The sequence below is a fragment of the Alosa alosa genome, chromosome 4 (assembly GCF_017589495.1).
Source record: "Alosa alosa isolate M-15738 ecotype Scorff River chromosome 4, AALO_Geno_1.1, whole genome shotgun sequence".
NCBI classification, from domain to species: Eukaryota; Metazoa; Chordata; class Actinopteri; order Clupeiformes; family Clupeidae; genus Alosa; species Alosa alosa.
The window spans coordinates 32,972,501-32,995,937 of NC_063192.1; the positions used below are offsets into that span (position 1 = coordinate 32,972,501).

The 23,437-nt window shown below is 44.9% G+C and overlaps 1 protein-coding gene across 1 annotated transcript in view; it reads right to left on the minus strand.

Annotated features, from left to right (window-relative positions):
• The window catches only part of LOC125293093 (probable phospholipid-transporting ATPase IIA), a 44,665-nt gene that overhangs the window by 17,834 nt on the left and 3,394 nt on the right, over positions 1 to 23,437 (minus strand). Inside the window, exons 3-18 of the mRNA XM_048240748.1 lie at positions 22,417 to 22,530; positions 21,794 to 21,902; positions 19,929 to 19,987; positions 19,093 to 19,144; positions 17,380 to 17,474; positions 17,033 to 17,113; positions 16,408 to 16,483; positions 13,558 to 13,634; positions 12,271 to 12,431; positions 11,763 to 11,905; positions 9,459 to 9,571; positions 8,512 to 8,721; positions 5,645 to 5,806; positions 4,805 to 4,897; positions 3,878 to 3,961; positions 68 to 238 (exon numbers count right to left, since the gene is read on the minus strand). Coding sequence (XP_048096705.1) covers positions 68 to 238; positions 3,878 to 3,961; positions 4,805 to 4,897; positions 5,645 to 5,806; positions 8,512 to 8,721; positions 9,459 to 9,571; positions 11,763 to 11,905; positions 12,271 to 12,431; positions 13,558 to 13,634; positions 16,408 to 16,483; positions 17,033 to 17,113; positions 17,380 to 17,474; positions 19,093 to 19,144; positions 19,929 to 19,987; positions 21,794 to 21,902; positions 22,417 to 22,530 — 1,800 coding nt within the window. The remainder of the gene's footprint in view (positions 1 to 67; positions 239 to 3,877; positions 3,962 to 4,804; positions 4,898 to 5,644; positions 5,807 to 8,511; positions 8,722 to 9,458; positions 9,572 to 11,762; positions 11,906 to 12,270; positions 12,432 to 13,557; positions 13,635 to 16,407; positions 16,484 to 17,032; positions 17,114 to 17,379; positions 17,475 to 19,092; positions 19,145 to 19,928; positions 19,988 to 21,793; positions 21,903 to 22,416; positions 22,531 to 23,437) is intronic.

The window sequence follows — 23,437 nt, forward strand, 5'->3', positions numbered from 1 at the left end:
GTGTGTGTGTGTATGTGTGTGTGTGTGTGTGGTGTGTGTGTGTGTGTGTGTGTGTGTGTGGTGCCACCTTGATGCCAGCGTTGCGCAGGATCTCCAGCGTGGGCCGGACGTCGGCCTGCAGCTGGTCCTCCACGCCGGTCAGACACAGCAGCTCCATCTCCATCTCCAGACTCTCGATCACCGTGGCAACCTTCAGAGAGCGGTCGTGCACACTCAGCTTGGCCTGGACATACCGTGCCTGACGAGTGAAAGAGAGAGAGAGAGAGGGAGGGGAGGGAGAGAGATAGGGAGAGGAGAGAGAGAGAGAGAGAGAGGGGAGGGAGAGAGAGAGAAAGAGAGAGAGAGAGAGAGAGAGAGAGAGGGGGGGGGGGGAGAGAGAGAGAGAGAGAGAGGGGTCATCCAGGTCCATTAATCACGCCATTTCAGTCACTGGCTGGCAATCCTGGGCTGTGCCACCCAATGCCATCCCGACGGCACAACCTGAGCTAGAAGCAGGCAGTGGCGAGCTTGCACATCACCGCACTATTTAGTGAGTCATGCCACTCAGGCTGTTTTCCAGAGCTGGTAAATGCTCTTAAGGAAAACCATCTCATGGCTCTTCTTGTAAAATCTCCCTGGACCTCGAGTAATTGGGTTGGTACCCAGAGCCAACTTGCACGTGTACGCCTCAAGACTGGACACCAAGTGAAGTCCACTGCAGTCTAAAGAGAGAAGCAGCAGTTCGCCGTTGAGCCCAAGCAGTCGCTGACCACTCCCAGAGCGCTGAGAGAGGGGGGTGGTGGCGCGTGATGCCCGATGCCTGCTCAGAGTGGCTCAGATGGGCAGGGGAGAGGGTGGCAGTGTTGGCCAGTGCTGCGCTGGGAGAGGGCACGGATGCCAAAGACCCTGGTGGGAGAGGTCAAGCCCTGGGCAGTGAGAGTGAGATAAAGCTCAAACAATGTGTGTGTGACTCACACAGGAACACACTTACTGACTCACACAACCTCTGACTCACGTCGTCCGCCCACCAGCCCACACCAACTTTCTCGCCCTCGCAATGTCTCTCTGTCTCTCACACACACACATTCACACACACACACATCAAACACACGGATGAAGGGCCAGACCCATGGGACAGACTCTAGCAAGCTTATTTGTTTCTGTCTGTGACAGAGAATGATGTGTGTGGGAGGACGTAAGCCGATACCCTCGCCAACTGCACACTGGGATTTGACATTTAAGAACGATCCCACTGGCAAACAGTCTTAGAGTTAGAGTGTATGTGTGTGTGTGTGTGTGTGTGTGTGTGTATGTGTGTGTGCGAATGTGTGTGTGTGTGTGCGAATGTGTGTGTGTGTGTGTGTGTGAATGTGTGTGTATGTGTGTGTGTGTAATGTGTGTATGTGTGTGTGTGTGTGTGTGTGTGTGTGTGTGTGTATGTGTGTGTGAGTGTGTGAATGTGTGTGTGTGTCTCTGTCTGTCTTATTTGATACTTCTGTTGTTCTGTTGTTGGCAGCGTATGTCAGGTAAATGCTTACGGTGTCCATGGCAACGCCGCCTGCTAAACCTGTTTATCTCATTGAGAGCTCAGTCTCAGGCTGTGGGAGTCCCTCTCTGCTGAGGTCTGTGAACACAGTTAGGGCCTGTCTCCACCCAGCCTGGGGCTGACCGCCGCTAAAGGCCTTGCGCTGCCAGGACAGATATAGAAAGAGGGATGGCCCAGTTCCAGGCAAGGTTGTTGTGCTGCTCACTGGAAATGTTTCTGGCAACCAAAACACACACACTGAGACAACAATGCTCACACGTCCACCGAAAGCACAAAGCGATATCCTGGACAGAAATATCTCATTTGTGATTGTAATGTGTGCAACATAAAGCTTGAACTTGGTGTTGTTAAACGTATGCATTGAAAACAAGCAGTCCTGGGTGGGGCTGTTGGGGAGAGAGAGAGCTTAAGCTGTTTGCCTGATGCCATCCTGCTCGGCTGTCCGCCTGAGAAGCAACCACACAACTCTCTCAGTCACACACACACACACACACACACACACACACACAACTCTCAGTCACACACACACACCCACACCCACACACACACACACACACACCCACACAACTCTCTCAGTCACACACAAAGGAGCTGCACCAATCCACCATAGCACATGAACACATGTAAATATGAGCACAAACAAATTAACACACACACACAAACACACACACACACACACACACACACACACACACACACACACACACACACACACACACACACACACACACACACACACACACACACAGTGGTTAAAATCAACATTGTATATGATATGTCCTTAAGTTGAATTTAGGTCATGGCCCCTCCTGATCTACTATCATTAAATGTTGTTTCAGCAGCGCGTGGTCAAACAGAGGCAGTGAGTGAGTAAGAGGGGCATCTCCAGGTCCAGATGTGAGCGTGTGGCGCCCCCGCTGAGCCTCTGCTCTGTCCAGTGGCCGCACTTTCTCTCTGTCCCACAGAAAGCCACAGACACACTGACAGTTTCTCTCTGTCCCACAGAAAGCCTCAGACACACAGAGAGTTTCTCTCTGTCCCACAGAAAGCCTCAGACACACTGACAGTTTCTCCTCTGTCCATCATCTCCGCTCCACAGTGTCTGCTGATGAGTTTACCAAACGCCACTCCACGCGCTCCGCCATGTCACGGCCATCTCAGGGCCTGACGATCTGAGAGGATGCCTCTAAGCAAGCATTCGCCGAGGCCGACACTAGCAACCGTATAGAGACAGACACTGGCTGAAGAATTGAGTTTGATAGAAAACGTAATGCATACTCATCAACAGACAGAAGCTGAAGAGATGGAATGTTCCATACTGTACAGAGAGAAGCTGAAGAGATGGAATGTTCCATACTCATCAACAAAGAGAAGCTGAAGAGATGGAATGTTCCATACTCATCAACAGAGAGAAGCTGAAGAGATGGAATGTTCCATACTGTACAGAGAGAAGCTGAACAGATGGAATGTTCCATACTGTACAGAGAGAAGCTGAAGAGATGGAATGTTCCATACTCATCAACAGAGAGAAGCTGAAGAGATGGAATGTTCCATCCTCATCAACAGAGAGAAGCTGAAGAGATGGAATGTTCCATACTGTACAGAGAGAAGCTGAAGAGATGGAATGTTCCATACTCATCAACAAAGAGAAGTTGAAGAGATGGAATGTTCCATACTGTACAGAGAGAAGCTGAACAGATGGAATGTTCCATACTGTAGAAAATATGGAATGTTCCACTACTGAAGCTGAACAGATGGAATGTTCCATACTGTACAGAGAAAGAGATGGAATGTTACCATACTCATCAACAGAAGAGAAGAGATGGAATGTTACATACTCATCAACAGAGAGAAGCTGAAGAGATGGAATGTCCCTGTATAACAGATGGAATGTTCCATACTGTCATCAACAGAGAGAAGCTGAACAGATGGAATGTTCCATACTGTACAGAGATGAACAGATGGAATGTTCCATACCATCAACAGAGTACAAGAGAATGGCTCATCAACAGAAGAGATGGAATGTTCCATACTCCATACTCATCAAAGAGAAGAACAGATGGAATGTTCCATACTGTACAGAGAGAAGCTGAACAGATGGAATGTTCCATACTGTACAGAGAGAAGCTGAACAGATGGAATGTTCCATACTGTACAGAGAGAAGCTGAAGAGATGGAATGTTCCATACTCATCAACAGAGAGAAGCTGAAGAGATGGAATGTTCCATACTGTACAGAGAGAAGCTGAAGAGATGGAATGTTCCATACTCATCAACAGAGAGAAGCTGAAGAGATGGAATGTTCCATACTGTACAGAGAGAAGCTGAAGAGATGGAATGTTCCATACTGTACCTCAAAGTCCTGGTACTGGTCCTCCGTTAGGGACTTCTTGGCCACCACGAGCACCCTCAGCCCCTCTCTGGCCATATTACCACACTAGCACCGCAAGACAAGAGGACAATAGGACAGGTCAGGAGAGAGAGAGAGAGAGAGAGAGAGAGAGAGAGAGAGAGAGAGGGAGAGAGAGAGAGAGAGAGAGGGAGAAAGTGTGAGAAAGAGAAATGGAAAATACGGTACTTAAATAATCAGTGTAAGTAGGACAATAACTCACTATAATCAATTACAAATCAACACATTAAATTGATTTACAGCAAACAAAAAGAAATATAATCAGACTTTTCAGAAGAAACAACACTACTGTAAGATTAAACACCCTAATCTAGGGGGAGCTGTTTTGTGGACGAAAAACAAAAACAACACAATAAATAACAAGCAAATTACTCTGAAAAGCTCTTTGACGAAATATCTTCTTCAGGCTCTTGAGTCATATGGCCAAGAAACTATCAACAAATTAGATTTAATCAAATCAGAAGTTTTGGACATCCTAAACCCCAAAACATGAAGCCTCAAGAGCATCAGAGGGGGAAAGCTGAAGTAAGTCAACCCTAAGCAACAGAGACCTTTCCCAAGAACAGACACACACACACACACACACACACACACACACACACACACACACACACACACACACACACACACACACACACACCATGAGCTGGCTCTGCTCTATCAGATTGTAGGACTAAATCATCCAGTCTAACTTGTCAATAAGGACGTGCTTTTAATGAGTGGACAAGGGAATAAACAGGCAAATTAATAGTGTTCTGAGCTTTTAGACGGGGAGAACTCTTCAAGAAACACTCGAGTCCTTTGGGCTTTCCTCGGTTTCCATAGAGACATAATATTTATCCAATCAGCTTAGGAGTATGGGATAACTACCTCCTCCTCCAGCCAATCATTGTACTGGACAATGCCTGCCATCACAACATCTGCCCCCTTCATGTAGAACGTGATCTCCCCAGTGGACTCATCCTGGGGAAAAGAGCACACATACAACTCTGTGTTAATTACTCCAGCACACAGCACTGATCAACTTCCTTTATACCATCACACAAGAGAGAGAGAGAGAGAGAGAGAGAGAGAGAGCACGGAAGAGAGGGAGAGAGAGAGAGAGAGAGAGAGAGGGAGAGAGCGCAGAAGAGAGGGAGAGAGAAAGGGAGAGAGAGAGAAAGAGAGAGAAAGCGCAGAAGAGAGGGAGAGAGAGAGATTATTTAGAATGTGTTCTGGACTCCCTGAAGGTGTTTGAGGGGCAGTGAGAGAGGAAGCGTTGCTCCATGTCTGGCTTCCTGCTTGGCTATCGGAGCACAGCCAATAACAGCACAGCGCCACTGCCTGCGCTTGGTCTTAGTCATCCAGGTCAGAGTGGGGTGACCATTTTCTCAGATGGCCTCCTGAGACTGGCATGCACTCCCCCATGTGTGTGTTTATGTGTTTATGTGTATGTGCGTGTGTGTGTGTATGTGTGTATTTACATTTACATGTATGTCTGTGTGGGTGTGTTTGCTCAAACTATTATTTCCGTTACTTGTAATGAAAACATATTTGTTTGCATTATATAACCTGTGAAATACAGCTAGGAACATATGGCGACCTGTATCTACTGTTTGATGGATTGAAAGATTTAACACGCTGGTGTTCTAAAACAATATTATAATACAATTACTGAAACACACATTACTTTGTCTTGGTTGACATTACAGAAGAGTTAGTCATTCTCACCCGCACAATGATGCCCATGCGTTTGCTCTCATAAGTGAAGGGGAAAATCTGAAGAATGGTGAAGTTCAGGATCTGTCCACTAGGGGTCCTCAGCTGCATGGAGGACTGATCACGGCCAACAAGCGTCAGGCCCACACTCTCTGTCCACTGCACCAGGGAAACCTGTGACACACACACACACACACACACACACACACACACACACACACACACACACACACACACACACACACACACACACACACACACACACACAAACAAACACAAACACAAACACAATCAATTACTAAACCTAAACCATTTAATCATTGATTAGTTATATTGTTGGCATATAAATATCCAACATAAGAAACTATAATTCTGTATGATTGTGTTGTAGCAGAGATTGTGCTGTAATGGAGTTGGTGGGAGAGATTTGAGATGAGCCCCCTGGCAGTGATGTATCTGTATGGGCAGCTGACTGTGAGAGCCCAGCTATCTGTGCTGACCCCAGACCAGATAGATCCAGTGTATCTGCTCCAGAGCCCACCGCTCTGCGGGACATTCCTAGCGGGACGATGGCAGCTTAAGCCTGGGCCTCCCTGTGCTTGTGTGTGTGGCTACTGTATGCTAAAAGAGGGGGGCAGCCGTGGCCTACTGGTTAGCGCTTTGGACTTGTAACCAGAGGGTTGCCGGTTCGAACCCCGACCAGTAGGCACGGCTGAAGTGCCCTTGAGCAAGGCACCTAACCTCTCACTGCTCCTTGAGCGCTGCTGTTGTTGCAGGCAGCTCACTGCACCGGGATTAGTGTGTGCTTCGCCTCACTGTGTGTACAATGTGTGCTGAGTGTGTTTCACTGATTCACAGATTGGGATAAATGCAGAGACCAAATTTATATATATATATATACTTATACTTAAAAGGGACCAGATGAATGCTATTACTGTGTAGAGCAATAGAGTGGCACGCCACACATGCACATGTACACACTCTACATCAAGTGCCTGGACAGAGACTCACAGTCTGTGTGTTCTGCGTCTCCTTTCAAAACAGTGAACAACAATGCTCCTCCATACAGGCCATCTGTTCATATTTCAGTTGTAGTATGTAGGAAGATGTCCAAGTCCTCTGCAAGCACCTCCTTCCAACAAACAGTTCCCCACCTGTTGCTAGCGTGCATCACCTACCTCCACACTAACAGCCCGCTGGCCTCTATATTTAGACTTCCTGCTGCACTATCAACACAGCAACTGAAGTTTGGTGAGAGGGAGATGCAGGAGATAGGAGCCGGAGGAGAGCAATAACCACATCAAGGCCACACAGCTCCTGCTCACATCTGTCTGCTCTACACATGTACTGTATAGTGACTAGCGCGCTAGCCTAACCCACCATGTTACTTCATCACATTATTTCCCATGCTTAGTACAGCACACTAATACCCTACAGATCCATAGATAGACAAGTATCTGGTGGTGATCCACTGGCCAATGTATAGCACACTAATACCCTACCAATCCATAGATAGACAGCATCTGGTGGAGATCCACTGGCCAATCCTCCATATTCCTTTGCAGACATTGGAGAGCAAGCTGCCTCGGTAGTGGGAATAATGTCACTTTAAGAGCATGCTAAAAGACCACACACTCGCTAACTTCACTACACAGCAAAGCGTGCCTCCTTTTGCCGGTGTGCATTACAGGTGAATCATGGGAAGGGGGCGAGAGGGCTGTGGGGTGAGGAGGACAGGGAGCGGAGCTGAGAAGGCCCTTTACAGCCACCTTTAGGAAATCCACGCTATAAAAGGAGGACATAAATCAAGCCCACTTCCTGTACCTAAAAGGCCCTGGACAGATCAAGGCTGTGCGCTGAGTGTGTGTGTGTGTGTGAGAGAGAGAGTGAAAGGTCTATCCTCTGTGTGTGGATGCCTGTTTGAACTTGAATCAAAAGCCTCACCTCCTGATACTACCAAATCTAATAAACTTAAAGTAAACAAAACAATCCTCCTCACACTAAACATCCTGCTCCAAACCACCATACCATACCTGCTACTAACACTATACTATATTGTGTACTTTGGAGAAAATTACACAGGTGAATTTGATGATAACTAAATATGTTTATTCCACTGCTTGGTTGAATTTCCCATTGTCCTGCGTAATTTAGAACGACCATTAACCGTATATGTTATCTGCACACCTATGAAGTAGATCCGTTTTGTTGGCCGTATCCCACTTGTATATTAATTCGCCGAACTCGTTGTGAAGTTTAAATGAACTGTCACGTTGCATCCGAGCTGTAAAATGCAGACGTTCAGAACATGGCAACATTGTAGCATATGATGGAGGTGGCTTTTAGCTAGATGGATGACAGCAGGCTAAGTAAAATAGCGATGTTTCAAAGCTAAAGTTCATCAGAATCTTGGGATACGCCCGCTTGACAACGGGAGAGATAGAATTAACGACTGGCCTTTGGCCGTAGCAACCATCCATTTAGAACTAGTAACGGCAGTTTGTCCTGCAAGTTGAGAAATTAGTTGATATGTGTCGGCAGTTTTAGCGATTAAAATGTTAAAATTGTAACAGGAAATGAATACAACGCAAGTGGCAACAGTGGAATAAGCGGGATAATGGACTCCACGGTGGTCTGTTCACAGAAATTAATGCTTCGCGTCGGGGGCCGTTTTACAACCTCGACCGTGCATTAATTTCTGTGAACAGACCACCGTGTCGTCCATTATCCCTTACCTAACTTGACATGTGTGTGTGTGTGTGTGTGTGTGTGTATGTATGTATGTGTGTGTGTGTGTGTGTGTGTGTGTGTGTGTGTGTGTGTGTGTGTGTGTGTGTGTGTGTGTGTGTGTGTGTGTGTGTGTGTGTGTGTGTGTCCACCTCGTCAGGGCTAGAGGCCTGGTACACTCTGCAGGTATCCTCATAGTGCTGCTCTGCCTCAGCTTGGTCGGTGACGCCGTTGGCCTCGTAGACGGGTGTGACGTTGTGCACCAGGGCGATAGCCTTCACTGCCTCGTGCACGCGGCTGCTGATGGTCTTCCGCACCTTGGTGGTGGCTGGTGCCCGAGTGGCCAGGTGGTCAGGAGGAGGCTGGACACACCAGACATGGAAACGGTGAAAACTAGAACCCAACTAAAGGCCAGAATTACTGGGCACATGTTCTTGCACATAGAACATAAATACATTCATGCAATGTGTTTTGGTGAATCTGCCACTGGATTTTTTTTTGCTGTGATAGGAACTTTTCTTCAGCTCAAAAAAGAGAAAAATATTTTTATAGAAAACAAAAAGATAAAAAAACAGCAATACTGGCAGCTCATTCTCACTATTGGCATATTCACAACTACATTAAAACAATGACTGTGCCACTGAAAGATTGATCAAAAGGCCACTGTTCAAAGACTATGTTTGTGAGCCAATCAGTAGACAGTGGGTGTGTGTTGGTGTAAACACTACCAGATGTGTGAGAAAAATCAACTTTTAACCCACATCTCTCTCTGGCTCTTATTTTTAGCATACATGTCTCGTGGGTTAATGGTGGTGATTAAATTAGTCCTGCACAAGTCCGGCATCGAGCTAATCCTGCTTCCTGCCCTCATGACCTCTGACCCAGGAACAAAAAAAAAATGCCGGCGAGGGTCAGGAAACATTGGCCTAGGCGAGCGAATGCACATTTGACATCTGCTGTTTTTCTGCTCCTAGACAGGACAAAGGCGAGCAGGCGAGTGAGTGGACACAATGCTGATGTGTGCGTGGGAGAGTGGACGCCTGGATGGAGGAGCCTGCAGGGCAGGCCGTCTCACCTGAGGGCAGGCCGCTTGTCTCACCTGAGTGTAGGCGCTGAACACGTGACTCTGCACCTCGTCCATAGAGTCCATCCCGTAGGCCACCGTGCCCAGGTGCAGCCGGCGGAACACCATCTCATTCTGGGTCAGAGTGCCTGAAACGGAGTGCACAGAGCCGTGGGACACGTCAGCTTTCCGTCCTAGCTTAGCTCGCAACACAGACACCACTGAGCCGTGGGACACGTCAGCTTTCCGTCCTAGCTTAGCTCGCAACACAGACACCACTGAGCCGTGGGACACGTCAGCTTACCGTCCTAGCTTAGCTCGCAACACAGACACCACAGACCACCACAGACCACCACAAATGATCTGCATGTCTGTAGTCTAATGAACCTCTCTAGGTAGCCCCATAGCGTGTCTGTTGTGCAAAAAGGCCCCATCTTTACTTAACTCTAGAGTTAGTCCTCTGGCTGAGGTGTGGAGTGCAACTGGGGCAACAGAAGAGTTAATGAGGCTGGCCTGCTTCTGATTGAGCGCACGGTGAGGGCTAGGTTTGAGTTATGTTAACCCCAGATGGCTGACTAGGAGGCCAATTATGCACTGGACAAGACTGATGGCTTATTATTGCTTATTAATGCCACAAGGGCTCAGGGGCGCTTTCCTAACGCCTTTCTTGATCTCCACTCCTGAACACTCACAAGAGAATGGAACACACACACGTTGCGCACACACACACACACACACACACACACACACACACACACACACACACACACACACACACACACACACACACACACACACACACACAAACACACACACACACAGTAGTGTTTCAGTAGCACTTCTAGAGGTTCTTCCCATACATTAGTGTGACCTTTGACATTTGGAGGCAGTTAATCTACTCAAAGTGCAGAGGTAAAAGAGATCATTTTATAAGGAAGGGAGCATCGTAAATTTTCAAAGAGTTTCACTTTGAGGTCTACACTTCTGAAGCATGCTATGTGTATGTGTGAGTACAGATGAAAGCTGACAGTGAGCTTTGGTTTCAGAACCTTTACACACACACAGACACACGCACACACAGACACACACACACACACACACACACACACACACACACACACACACACACACACTGCCCAAAGGTGGGGGGAGGGTTCGGGGCCCCTGCTACCATGTAGAGCCTCCACAAATCACAAACGTCATCCTGGTTGATCCCATGTTCCCCTCTGTCCTCTGCAGAAAGCTCTGCTGATCCATGTGTGTGTGTAAATCAACATGTTCTTCCAGCCACTCCCTCCATCCCACCATGACTGCATGTGCGTGTCGCCCGCGGCAACACTGCTGGGTTTGAGGAAGTTCAGACAGCTACTCTCTCACCCCTCTCTCACTCTTCACTGACTCCCTCTCACTCCTTTATGTAGTGCCATGTGTTGACTTGTCATCCATTTCATGTGCTATTTCTCTCTGACCCTGGGCCGACAACAGAATGCTCAATCTGCCATGTCGTCAGTGTCACCTTTCTGGTGCAGAACTACCATGATGATCTTCAAATCTCTCATTAACCCGCTGGGATATTCCACACTGAAAAATGGCTCCTCCATCTTAAGTGGTGACTACTGACTTCTGACTTGCTTTGACCTCTCCATGGCACTGTGAAAGGCTAAAGCAGAAGCGAAAGAAAAACTAACAAGCACCCGTCCTGAGGTTCACAACTGTATTTCGATCAGGCCGCATGGACTTCCGATTAACTGATATGAGAGGAGGAGAAAGCAGAGAGTGCCGGTGATATGACTCCCTCACACATCACTCTCGTGTTTACGTTTTTTTACTGCCCAACCGCACGCCTCTACACGTTCCCACGCCTCGAGATGTGCATTCGAAAAAAAGACCACTTCTATTTTTTTGCACGTTTGTCTAGTGTTATTTTCCAAAAACACAGACGGCTGCGGTATCGATGCGGTGATATCGGCGCCTACTTGTTGTTCAAAGTCAAGCAGACTGCTGACTCTGCTTCTCTTTGTCATCAACCCTCATAAGTGCACACACACACACACACACACACACACACACACACACACACACACACACACACACACACACACACACACACTGAATGAGATCAGAGAACCCTGTTGCTCACACACACACTTCATAGAGGGCCTGGAAACAAACATGTGATCTTGTAACCAGCTTCAGAGCTCCCTGTGTGACATGGGTTCTCTCTGTATTGTGGTAACAGACAGCACATGGTTTTGAGCACAGGGCTGGGCTGCTGCAGGGCTCGAAGCTCACTGCTGCTGGCTCCACGGGACACGGGAGATCTGAGCACAAGTCTCTCACCTGTCTTGTCCGTCAGCAGGTAGGAGATGCGACCCAGCTGCTCGGGGATGGTGCTCGCTCGTACCACAGTTCCAGGAATCTTGGAGTCTCTCCGGATCATCCAGCTGAAAACCATCTTCCCCATGTCCAAATTGACCCGTAAACTGAAACAAAATGCAGAAGAGGTCACTGAAGGTCATTAAAGTGCATTTTATGAACATGTCAATTTAAAAACATGTATTTATGTTTGTGAGAATTTAGCTCGGTGTTACGTTCTAAGGTGGGGAGTGAGGGTGATGTACAGTTCTAATGTGAGAGCCTATAAAAGATAGTGCATGCATGCAGTGTTTTCCATACATTGACTTATTTATGGCGGCCCACCACAATATCAACATTGACCACCACACAATGATTTTCCAGGTTGTACTAAATTGTGCTTAAATCTGGTTAGCATCATAACCACGCTGTGCTAATTTGCATCTGGGGATATAAGGGTGAGTGTTGTCGTGTGTGTGTGATAGAGGTCCACCTGATGGGTACGATGTTGGAGAAGAGCAGCAGGAAACGGAAGATCTGCAGGTACCAGCGACCAGCAAAGTGCTGCAGGGCCACCATGACCAGAGACACTACCACCAGTGCCCCAAAAAGAATCTTGGTCAGACAGTTCACCTCCAAGTCAAACAGACCGATCTAGGACACAAGCAGAGGAGTCAGCCTACAGCATCACAGAGTCTTAGGATGAATCTCTACTCTATTCTCTGCCATTCAAAAGTTTGGGTTACTTAGAAAGGTCATCGTTTCTGAAAGAAAATAAATGTTTTGTCCATTACAATAACATAAAATTAATCAAAATACAATACAGACATTGTAATTGTTATAACTAACTATTTTAGCTGGAAAAAGTAGATTTCTCATTGAATATGTACATGGTCATTATCAGCAACAATCAGTCCTGTGTTCCATTAGCAAACTGTGCTGCTTATCCAAGTTGGCCATTACAGAAGCGGGCGTGCTAATAAAAGAAGCAGCGCAAACTGGCTCTAACCAGAATGGAAGGAGGAGTATGAGGCCCTTGTAGAGACCCTTTCAACAAGGTAAACACAAACAATGCTTGAACGTTCTATTTGGGCCCCAATCTACTTCCTCTGCATTAAGATAACATATGGAATGTTAAAACGGAAGCCTTGTGGGGCCAACTATGATGCTGATAATGGAACTCTCTTGAAAGGGTCTATACAACTGAGTGAGAGGACTAATACATTCTAGTGTCTAGTGATGCCTCATAGGTTCTCAACTAGCAGCTTCTTTAAGTAGTACCCACTAAACAACAGTGAAGGATGCTGGCGTTGTAGGCAGAGGTGCCATACTGTATATCAGACTGGACAAAGAAAAGAAGAGAATCTGGACACTATGGACAGAAGAAGTTTGGAAAACGATCCAATCTCACTTTGAGGTGTTTGGATCGAGGATGTGAGAAAAGTGAAACAAAAGAAAAGATGATGTTAGAGGATTCTTTGACAAAATATTTCAATAAAACACATTTTTTCTAACCTTGTTGATTACTATATCTCCTATTTATTTTATTACATTTTCTTAAAAACTAATTTAAGTACTGTAGGTTTTAATAAAAAACAATGAAATGTCTTATTGACCCCAAACTTTTGAATGGTGATATGCAAACTTGATCTCTTCCTGGGACTAATGAGGGTGACCCTAGTTCCATTATACCGCTAATCAGGTAGACCATATCTGTCCACACAATCCCTATACTGTGATGACCTTGAAACAGATGCAGGTCAGCGCAAGGTGAGGATACCTTGTGGCGAGGGTTAGAGGTATTCATGACACTTCGCAGCTCTTTCCCTGTGTAGATCACAACACCCACCACAGTCCCTGCAATACACACACACACACACACACACACACACACACACACACACACACAGAGACAGAGTACACACACATACAGAGAGCACACAGATAGAGTAAGAGAGTGAGCATGAGGGAGGGGGATACTATTTCACATTATGTTCGACTATGTTTGAAATTAGTAGCAAAAGTCAGGTGGCGCATCCGTATTGTCAGGTGGTGCAACCAGGTAAAATACTAATTTAAACCAAGAAATAGTAGATTAAAGTGAAGAAATGGTTGAAAAATGTGTTGTACCCAATTATTCTATTAAACAATACATATACTTTTTTTTCTCATTTTAACAGTAAAGTTGGGTATTGTGAATCCAAATACCCATCCTCTATGATAAAGTATTCATAAGCTACTTTTAATACTTTTTACACCCCCAAAAACCCAAGTGTGGGCTTTTTTTTAGAAACTTTTGGTTGCGCCACCTGACATTTTTTGGTTTTTGGTTTTGGGTGGTGAAATTGCAAATACAGTCTAAAAATGTATTAAAACCCCTGTAAATGTTTCACAGCCATTAAGTCTTGTTTCAACACAGTCTTCCAACATCAAAAAATGCATTCTGTCAATTTCTAAAGGTCATTTTGAAAAACACGTTTTTAAAAGCCTTATTTGACAATGACCCATCACAAAAGTCAGTTCATATGGGGGTGTAGAAGTACATTTTGGTGAGGAGGGTGGGTGGTCTGGAGTGTTTCGTTATGTTCATAGAAAATGTTTCCAAATAGTTCTCAGTAGGGTGATTGTTTTTGCTTACTGGGTGTTCATAAGCATTGTGCATGAGCCTGTTTGTGTGCATGCGTGGGAGAGCATACACTATCAGCACTTTGACTTCCACGTAATTGCCTTGAGCATCGTGGAAAGCTGAAGAACAGCGTGAGTGAAACCGCGCCCTTAAAACATACCAGTAAATCAAAATCAAGAGAACTATTGGTTTTCAAAGAAATGCAGTGGTGCGTCATACCTGTGCCAAGCCTTTCAAGGCCACGCCAACACCTGGCATCATCAGCTAACCCCCGCATCACCACCTGTCTCACCTGTCCCCATGAAGGTGCATAACCCTGACTCCACACCTTCAGTGGAGAAGGCTCGCCTCACCAGACTCTAGACGGCCTCATTTGCCTGAAGAAGAGCCACAGCCTGACACGACCACATACAGACCATTAACCCCTGTTACATCTGCATATTAAGAGCAGAGTTTATAAAGCATCTCACAGCAAACAGGCAACATTATCCACTGCATTTATTGCGAAGGGTGCGACCAATGTATAGGTTGGAACGGTGCTTTTTGCGGTTGGATCAATTGAGTTCCGAATTGAAACGTTAGAAAAGCACGTCTCCAAGATACACATCCTGTGCCGTGGCAGGTGCATGGCCGGCACAGCGTCTCTCGTCGACAGCGCTTCAGCGTGAAGAAGAAGCCACAAACTGAAGCAGCAGGGAGCGACAATAACAGTTCACACTGCTGCTAATATAGGCAAATAAATAAACGCTTCCTGCTTCAGATCATCCTTATGAACAACAACGGTTTGACCAACGTAGACCCAACCTACATCAAAAAACACGGCCAGTACTAAGTTCATTGGGGTGATCGCAGACACAAAAATGCATCTGTTAAAACGGCAGACTCAGATTCATGTCATTCATGATTGATGGAGATGACATTACGAAGCACCTCAAGAACACCTCACACAGCGACCCCACATAGTGACCCCGAATATACATAGTGAACCCAATTACTAGTTTAAAGTAGCCAGGGAACCAGGCGAATATACATAGTGAACCCAATTACTAGTTTAAAGTAGCCAGGGAACCAGGCGAATATACATAGTGAACCCAATTACTAGTTTAAAGTAGCCAGGGGACCAGGCGAATATACATAGTGAACCCAATTACTAGTTTAAAGTAGCCAGGGGACCAGGCGAATATACATAGTGAACCCAATTACTAGTTTAAAGTAGCCAGGGAACCAGGCTTAATATACATAGTGAACCCAATTACTAGTTTAAAGTAGCCAGGGCACCAGGCTTAATATACATAGTGAACCCAATTACTAGTTTAAAGTAGCCAGGGGACCAGGCGAATATACATAGTGAACCCAATTACTAGTTTAAAGTAGCCAGGGAACCAGGCGAATATACATAGTGAACCCAATTACTAGTTTAAAGTAGCCAGGGAACCAGGCGAATATACATAGTGAACCCAATTACTAGTTTAAAGTAGCCAGGGAACCAGGCGAATATACATAGTGAACCCAATTACTAGTTTAAAGTAGCCAGGGGACCAGGCGAGGTGAGAGCGAAGTGAGAGCCCTGGCAGGGCCATTTGAACACTCTCCCATTGAAAGGGCTGTCTACCCACCTGAGAAACGGGCCAGGCCCATCCCAACTGCTTCTCTGATATGGAGCAGGCTTTATGCAATGACAGGCAGAGGAGCAGTGTTGAGGCGCATTTGCACACAACCAATGCCTGCACTGATTGCATTTAACAAACTGATCTGATTGAATTTAACCGATGATTACGCCCCTTGGAAATCGGAAAAAGAACTGCGTTGCAGAACGTGCTGGTGCACCTCAATGAAGTTAGATGTGTATGTAAAGTGTTTGTACATGGATATGTGTTTGCATATGTATGCATCCGTGTGTGTGTGTGTGTATGTGTGTGTATGTGTGTGTGTGTGTGTGTGTGTGTGTGTGTGTGTGTGTGTGTGTGTGTGTGTGTGTGTGTGTGTGTGTGTGTCTGCATATACCTGAGGCAATGACAGTGCTGGCCCACAAGGTGTTTTCAATGCTCAGACTCTCATTTACTGGGGGATCTCCATCCTCCTGCAGCAGAGCAGATACATCACATGACCACAGCATCACATGACCACATCATCACATGACCACTCACATTGGCATTTCCATGGAAACGCCACAAACACTCTTGGGAGGGTGCATGAGGTTTGTGCTGGCCCCTTGTATATATTTACTGGTCCAGAAAAGTCACTTTTAGACAAAACTTTTAATGTATTACATCGTAATAAGCTCTCTCTTTATTTTAGTAGTTTCACATGCTTAGCTTCAACCAGTTAGCACAGTTAAGCTATAGCTTAGCACAGTTAATTTAAGCTCAGCTCACCTCACCCGTGATGCTAACTGTGCTAAGTTAGCACAGTTAGCATCGCTGGTGAGGTGAGCTGAGCTGACTCGTGATGGTGACTGACAGAAAAACTGATGGTCAGTGACTGGCCAGCCAACTTGCCTGACATGCTATTTTGCTTGCCCCTAGCCAGCATGCCATTGCTTGTATTGAAGCCTGCCTATCCTACCACAGGCTGTAGACACATGCTATGGGTCAGCGCCAGCTGCCTTGTGGGTCAAGAGCTCACTCACTCTGGTGAAGGTGCCGATGAAGTTGTGGATGTCAATGTTGGGCTCCTCAGCGTACACGTAAGCTCTTATCTGCAGCAGATCCTGAGAGAGAGCAGAAAAGATGGATTCACACAGACCTCTGCTGCTTCTGCTGAATACACATACACATACACTCTCTCTCTCTCTCTCTCTCTCTCTTGCACACATACACACCACACACAAACACACCACACACATTTTAGGAAAACAATGATGCATGAACTCAATAAAGAAATGGCATGAACCTGTCAACCAAAATCCAAACAGACCATTAAACTACAGTTATATGTGCATATTAAATCCAGGGCAGATGATATAAAGCATCTCACAGCTGCAGTGGGCAATCTCTGAGTGCATGCCACCGGAAGGCGGAGTTTCCAGTCTGTTTCACCATCCAATTGGTCAGTCCTCAGAAAGCAGGAACCTAGAAAACCAAGAGAAACCCATGTTGGACTAGTGCTAGGATTCTAGTAGATAGATAGATAGATAGATAGATAGATAGATAGATAGATAGATAGATAGATAGATAGATAGATGGATGGATCCTAGTATGCCCACAGGCTACATCTGTTTATCATGATAGAGATTCTAGAAGATGTATGCATGCAAGCACCAAAGTGGATTCTAATAGCCTGCCTTGTCTTAATGTGTGTGCTGTTCCTGACCTCTAGGTGGCACTGTTACCATTCATCAGCAGAGGCCTGTCTGCCTCCTTACAGACTCATGGCCCACATTTACAGTTGAGTTTTTGTTGCTCGCATATTATTTTCAGTTTCGGCTCAAGGTGTTAATTTGCACAAACAAAACCATGCAGCTCTGACTGAAGTTGATGCATGCTCTCTTTACTCTGATCAAGGACAAAGCATACCATCCTTGTCACGCACACAGATATGCGCTCAAACACATGCAAATGGCTCCATCCTTCCCCCACACAACAATATGCATGTATGGAAACATGCAGACACAGTCACGTCACACTGACACAGACACCGACACAGACACACACCACCAGATGCTTTCTCTGTCATGCCCTTGAATTAAATGAATACAATTATCAATGTGATATTTTTGCTGTATTAAGTTAAAAAAAATCTTTTTAATTAAAAGTCCCACATATTACAATAACTCTTACAATACTACAATAACTCTGTTAATGTATGTGCATCCTTACATACATGCTATTGGCTTGTTTGTGTGTGTCTGTGTGTGTGTATATGTGTGTGAGAGACACACAGCGTTGGGGGAGGTGTGGTTGAGCCAGGTCTCGGCCTGTGGAACCCTGGGCTCTTCATAATTGACCTAATGGCCTCCATCTGTTGAGCCATCAAATGGCCCTCGTTCCCGTAACACCCACACCCCCCGAGCTCAAGCAGAGGAAATCTCTCACCAGCCCAATCCCTCTACTCCCAAAGCTGCCACAAATATGGCTTTATCTTGGGTATGAAACAGCCTAAGATTAAATCTTAAGTACCCCAAATGTATCTCGTTATGGCAGTTTGCACACTTAAATGCATTTAAATAAACAGAGGCCTTTGTACTTTTAAAAGAATTTGTGCAATTTTTGTTCTCCGACCCCTCCAAACTCTCTGTGGATATCAGCAGTCTGACTGGAGTTCCTCTTAATGACTTACTTATGGGTCTGGGCATTTCAGCAGCCGCGTGCAGAGCTCAGATGGAATCTACAGGGTCAATGTGCTCCATCTTTTTCCTCAGTTTTGTTATTCAGAATCGGAGACGTCTTACTGCCTCAGACAGTCTTCAGATATAGGCACGCATGCTCCCTTCTCCCCACCTGCTCCCAAAGCTCATTTGCAACTCCTGGTTTATCATTTGAAAGGCAAAATCGGCATGAAGCTGTATCTTGGCTTGCCCCAGTAGGCAGAATTTGCTGCTTTGTAAATGTGAGACAAAGACATGCATTTGAGGTCTCCCTAATGCTAGTTAAACTCGCTGAGCAACAGTGCCAACAGGGCTTCACGTCCCTGCCCGGTGCAGACTGCTGCATGTGAGAGGGGAAATGGGTGTGTGTGCCGAGTCCTTACCGTTTCTCTCTGATGTGCGCAGGAAGATCATGTCGGCAGGGACCCGCTGGTTCTGAGGAGAGACGGGAAAACAACATTATTAGATCAACCTCTCTCTCATTCCCTCGCTCACTTGCACAGACACACACTCACATACACACCATTCCATTTACACAGGCATCACAAGCACATGAGTGTATATTTTTACACTGCAAGGACTCTTAAAGGCCACATCAGGTCTCAGAGATGCAGCACTGTGTGAGTTGCTTTGAGAGTCCAGAGGCTATCTCTCTCACAGATGCACTCTGAGTCCAGAGGCTATCTCTCTCACAGATGCACCCCTAAGATTACAATGAATCAAACACAGAGACACACTCATACACACATCTAACAGAGTTTCAAAACCATGAATCTCCTAAGTAGTTCTGTTTTAAAAGACTGAATATTTATAAATGTAGTCTTCCATTCACACGTAAACTAACATGGCTCAGGCTGTAACAAGACATGGGGGAGACTCTTCTCATATTTCATGCACCCACACCCCCACCAACTCAATCTCTTTACAATGAGCTGAGAGGCTGTCTGGCCCAAAAAGTGTGCAACAAAAGGATTTAGGCCCGATTACTAATGACCAAACACAAGCCTCAGACTGAGCCTTCTGCCACCCAACATGAGTGACCAAAGGCAGTTCTCAGTCTGGGGTCCCTTGACCACATGACGGCTAAACCCCGGCAACCAGAACCTCTCCCATCCCAAATCAAGTCATGGTTTATTTTGAAATGATAAACCTGGCCAATTTATTTTTAAATGTAAAATAAGGGGGGATTTAAAAACCACATAGACAGAAACATACTAACCTTTTCAACAATGATAAGATCTCCAACCTGAATACCACTACTCTTTACCTTCACTGTGCCTGATAAACACAGAGAGAGAGACAGAGTGAAGTGAAGAGAGAAAAAGAGAGAGAGAGAGATGACAACTCTTCACTCCAGTTTGAATAGCCTGTGAACGCAAGACATGTTTGTTGCTGTGCTACCTGAAAAAATGATAACCACAGGTTAGTGGAAGTTTGTAACTGCTACTGATTAAAGACGATTATAATGTCTCACTGAAAGAATCAGTGGCAAGGGCAGAGAACGACAGCCATTCGGGAAGTTGACATTACAGTCCAGCTTCAATTCCTTTTTTCAGGAGCCAAAAGGACAAAATATAAAATGTATTGAAAAGAAGTGCCAAAATTAAATTATTTTAAGAAATAAACGGAAACCTGCAAATATGTTTGTGAGAGCTCTGTCATTGTCAAATAAAAGTGAACATAATTTTGCCCCATTGGCCTATCGTATCTGTTGAGTGAGCAACAGACAGTTGCTTGATCTAATTTGGTAGTAGGAGGTTAGCAGCAATTGGGTGTGCATGCTGCAGGCTGCTCTTTATTCCCCCTACAATAATCTCCTGTGCAGTGGGTGACGGGACACAGGGAGGGTGGAATTCTCTCATTCCTCTGCGTATGAGCAGGCCACAACTGTTTGGAGGAGGTCAGTGACCTTTCACCTTTGTGGTGGTGCCTGGCTTTGTGCATATGTAAGACATTAACACACGTTAATATTGCCATGGACTACATTCAAAAGACTTTAAGAAAATACCATCTCTTTGTGCTGCTCTCCAAATCAAAATATGCCCCTCTAGTCATCTTTGGAAATATGTGTTAATGCAACATAATTGTGTAAATCACTACTTGACTTTGTCTTCCTCCATAGGTGGAAAAGATTTAGACATTGATTATTTACTTTAAATATATCATTTACTGAAACAAACAAGACTTCAGTTTCTCTCGGTTGAGTTTTGGACGTGTTTTCACAAAGATGACCTTTGAGCTCCAATTCTCAAAGAAGGCCTGCCTTTCCATCCAATGCAGTTGGATTACAAAACAAAATCAGATTTTGGAGTTAAAAGCAGAGGGTTGGAAGATAATCAAGTAGTGTGGCTTGCTTTTAACCCTGTAGTATAGTTAAAGAACAATGTTTACAAGTAGCCTTTGATAGACTATAGCCACCAATTATGGCACAGACATTCCTGATTCGAAAGATCTGCAGCTCTGGTCTGGAGTCAAAGCAGCTTTATGACAGGAAATGTTTAGTCACAGACTCTGCTGTGAAAAGTAGAATAACAAGTTAAAGTCTGACGGAACTGCTACATTTTCCATTGGAGAGTAAAAAGCATTACACAACTGTCTATCTTGTTGGAATAAAGGTATACCTACCTAAGCCTCTAATGTTCTAAAACACAATTAGATCTCTGAATCTGACTTTCAGCAGTAAGTCAGCATGGGCAATTTAATGATAATAATTAATCTTAACATTAACCTGAATCAGGAATGAAAAAAAAAAAAAAAATTCTAAAATATGGACACATTACTTTCTATCATTGCTAATATTTTATATATTTATCCTCCAATAATGATAAACAATATTATCTGATAACATTTTATATTTTTGTGTCATATTATGATAATAATATAACATGACCCAGCCTTGGACTGTGTTTCCATCCAATATTACACAACTGCAAAGCAGGATTTAGAGATCAGGTGCCTTTAAATACCATACCGTTCCTAATAAAATGACAATCCCACAGAGAGAAGTTGTGCTTAAACTGTGAATGAAAGTGTGCTTTTGCAGTAAACTAACAAGGCTTTGTCCCCATGAAAACAAGATGTCACCTCTGGTGGAGAGCTTGCTGTAGATCTGTGAATTGACTTCTTTGTCCCTTAGAAAACACCGCATCTCTTCCACTGCCTCCCTCACGATGGTGATGATTAGCACGAAGCCCTGAAAGGCAAATACTGTGGTGAGAACTCCAGCAGCCACATGCATATGGCCTATCTGATATCTATAGGACATTTAGCCACATGTATATTGCCTATCTGATATCTACAGGACATTTGAATTTCTGACACCAAATGGTTCATAAATAATCATCTCCCTCTTTAATAATGACAACTTAAATATAAGACTCTATATCAGTGTGTGGTAAGATCCACTGGACTCTATATCAGTGTATGGTAAATATACGACTCTATATCAGTGTGTGTTAAGATCCACTGGACTCATTGGCAGAAGGTAACAAAGTAATCACCCAACTGCTGAACAGACCAAGGCAAGACAGGCAGGAACATGAATAATTAAACAGGTAAAATGCCTCTCAGAGAATCAGTGTCACCTCCATAGTTAGAGTACCTATTATTTCTGATACAGAGCAGAAGTAAACACACACACACACACACACACACACACACACACACACACACACACACAAAAATATAAAAGCACATTTGTCACTCACCAATGGCACCCAGTAAGTGTACAGTGCCCCAAGTCTCAATTCATTGACAAACTGCGAGCAGGCCAGAAGCAGGAAGTACAGGTTGAAGAAGTACTTAAACTGATTGAATAGTACCTGTTGGCGCAACATGGAGGACACACATTAAGACAGGTTTAGGGATGATAATAAGGCATAAAGTTATAAATGAGTCATTATATTAAATACACATGCTTTGCTTTGCATACAGATGGTTATCAAATGATTTTATGGCAAAGTGTGAAAACTCCTGTTTCATCAATGGAAAACAGCGTTTTTGCATTGTGACATGTTGTTCAGGCAGCAGGCAGCTAGCGGATGGTGAGGTGATGTTTGCTGTATGTGACAAAAAATGTTTTAGCTTAGAAACCGCGTAACATCGCTTTGAGCGCCTTTAAGGCATTTGTGGAGAAGAAGGATGGTTCGGGTGTTCTTTTACAGCTCACGGTAAGCTATTTTGTTGCTTTGATTGGTTAGGTCTATCCAATTGAGTGCAGAGGCATTTTCCCCCCTGTATCGGTTGAAACACGCCCCATAATACGTCCCGATGGACCAATATCAGACTCAAATTCTGACTAGAATTGAGTATGACGACGTCAGGCTACTGTTAGCCAGTATCTGCCAGTAAGGGAAATGTTCACATAAGGCTAAAACCACATCACATCACAATTGCAGCAAAAGTACAGTCTTCAAATGCATTTTCCATTCTGCATGTACACTACTCAAACATTCTATTCCTACCAGTATTCCACAGTTCCAGGTGCCTCAGAGCTAACAATGTCTTGTTAGATGTAGCAGCAGCTTCAGTCCGCATGATTAAATTACCTAATGCTATATGCCTCCTCTCACCTCACATTCTATTTGTCTTTCCAAACCTTTCAAATTCCCTCCATTTTATTCCAGACGTTCTCTCTCACTATGACATACATGTGAAGTGCATAGTCTGTTACTGAATTGATGCTTTTTAAAAATCCCTCTCTCAAGCTCTGCAACATTCTAAATGTAA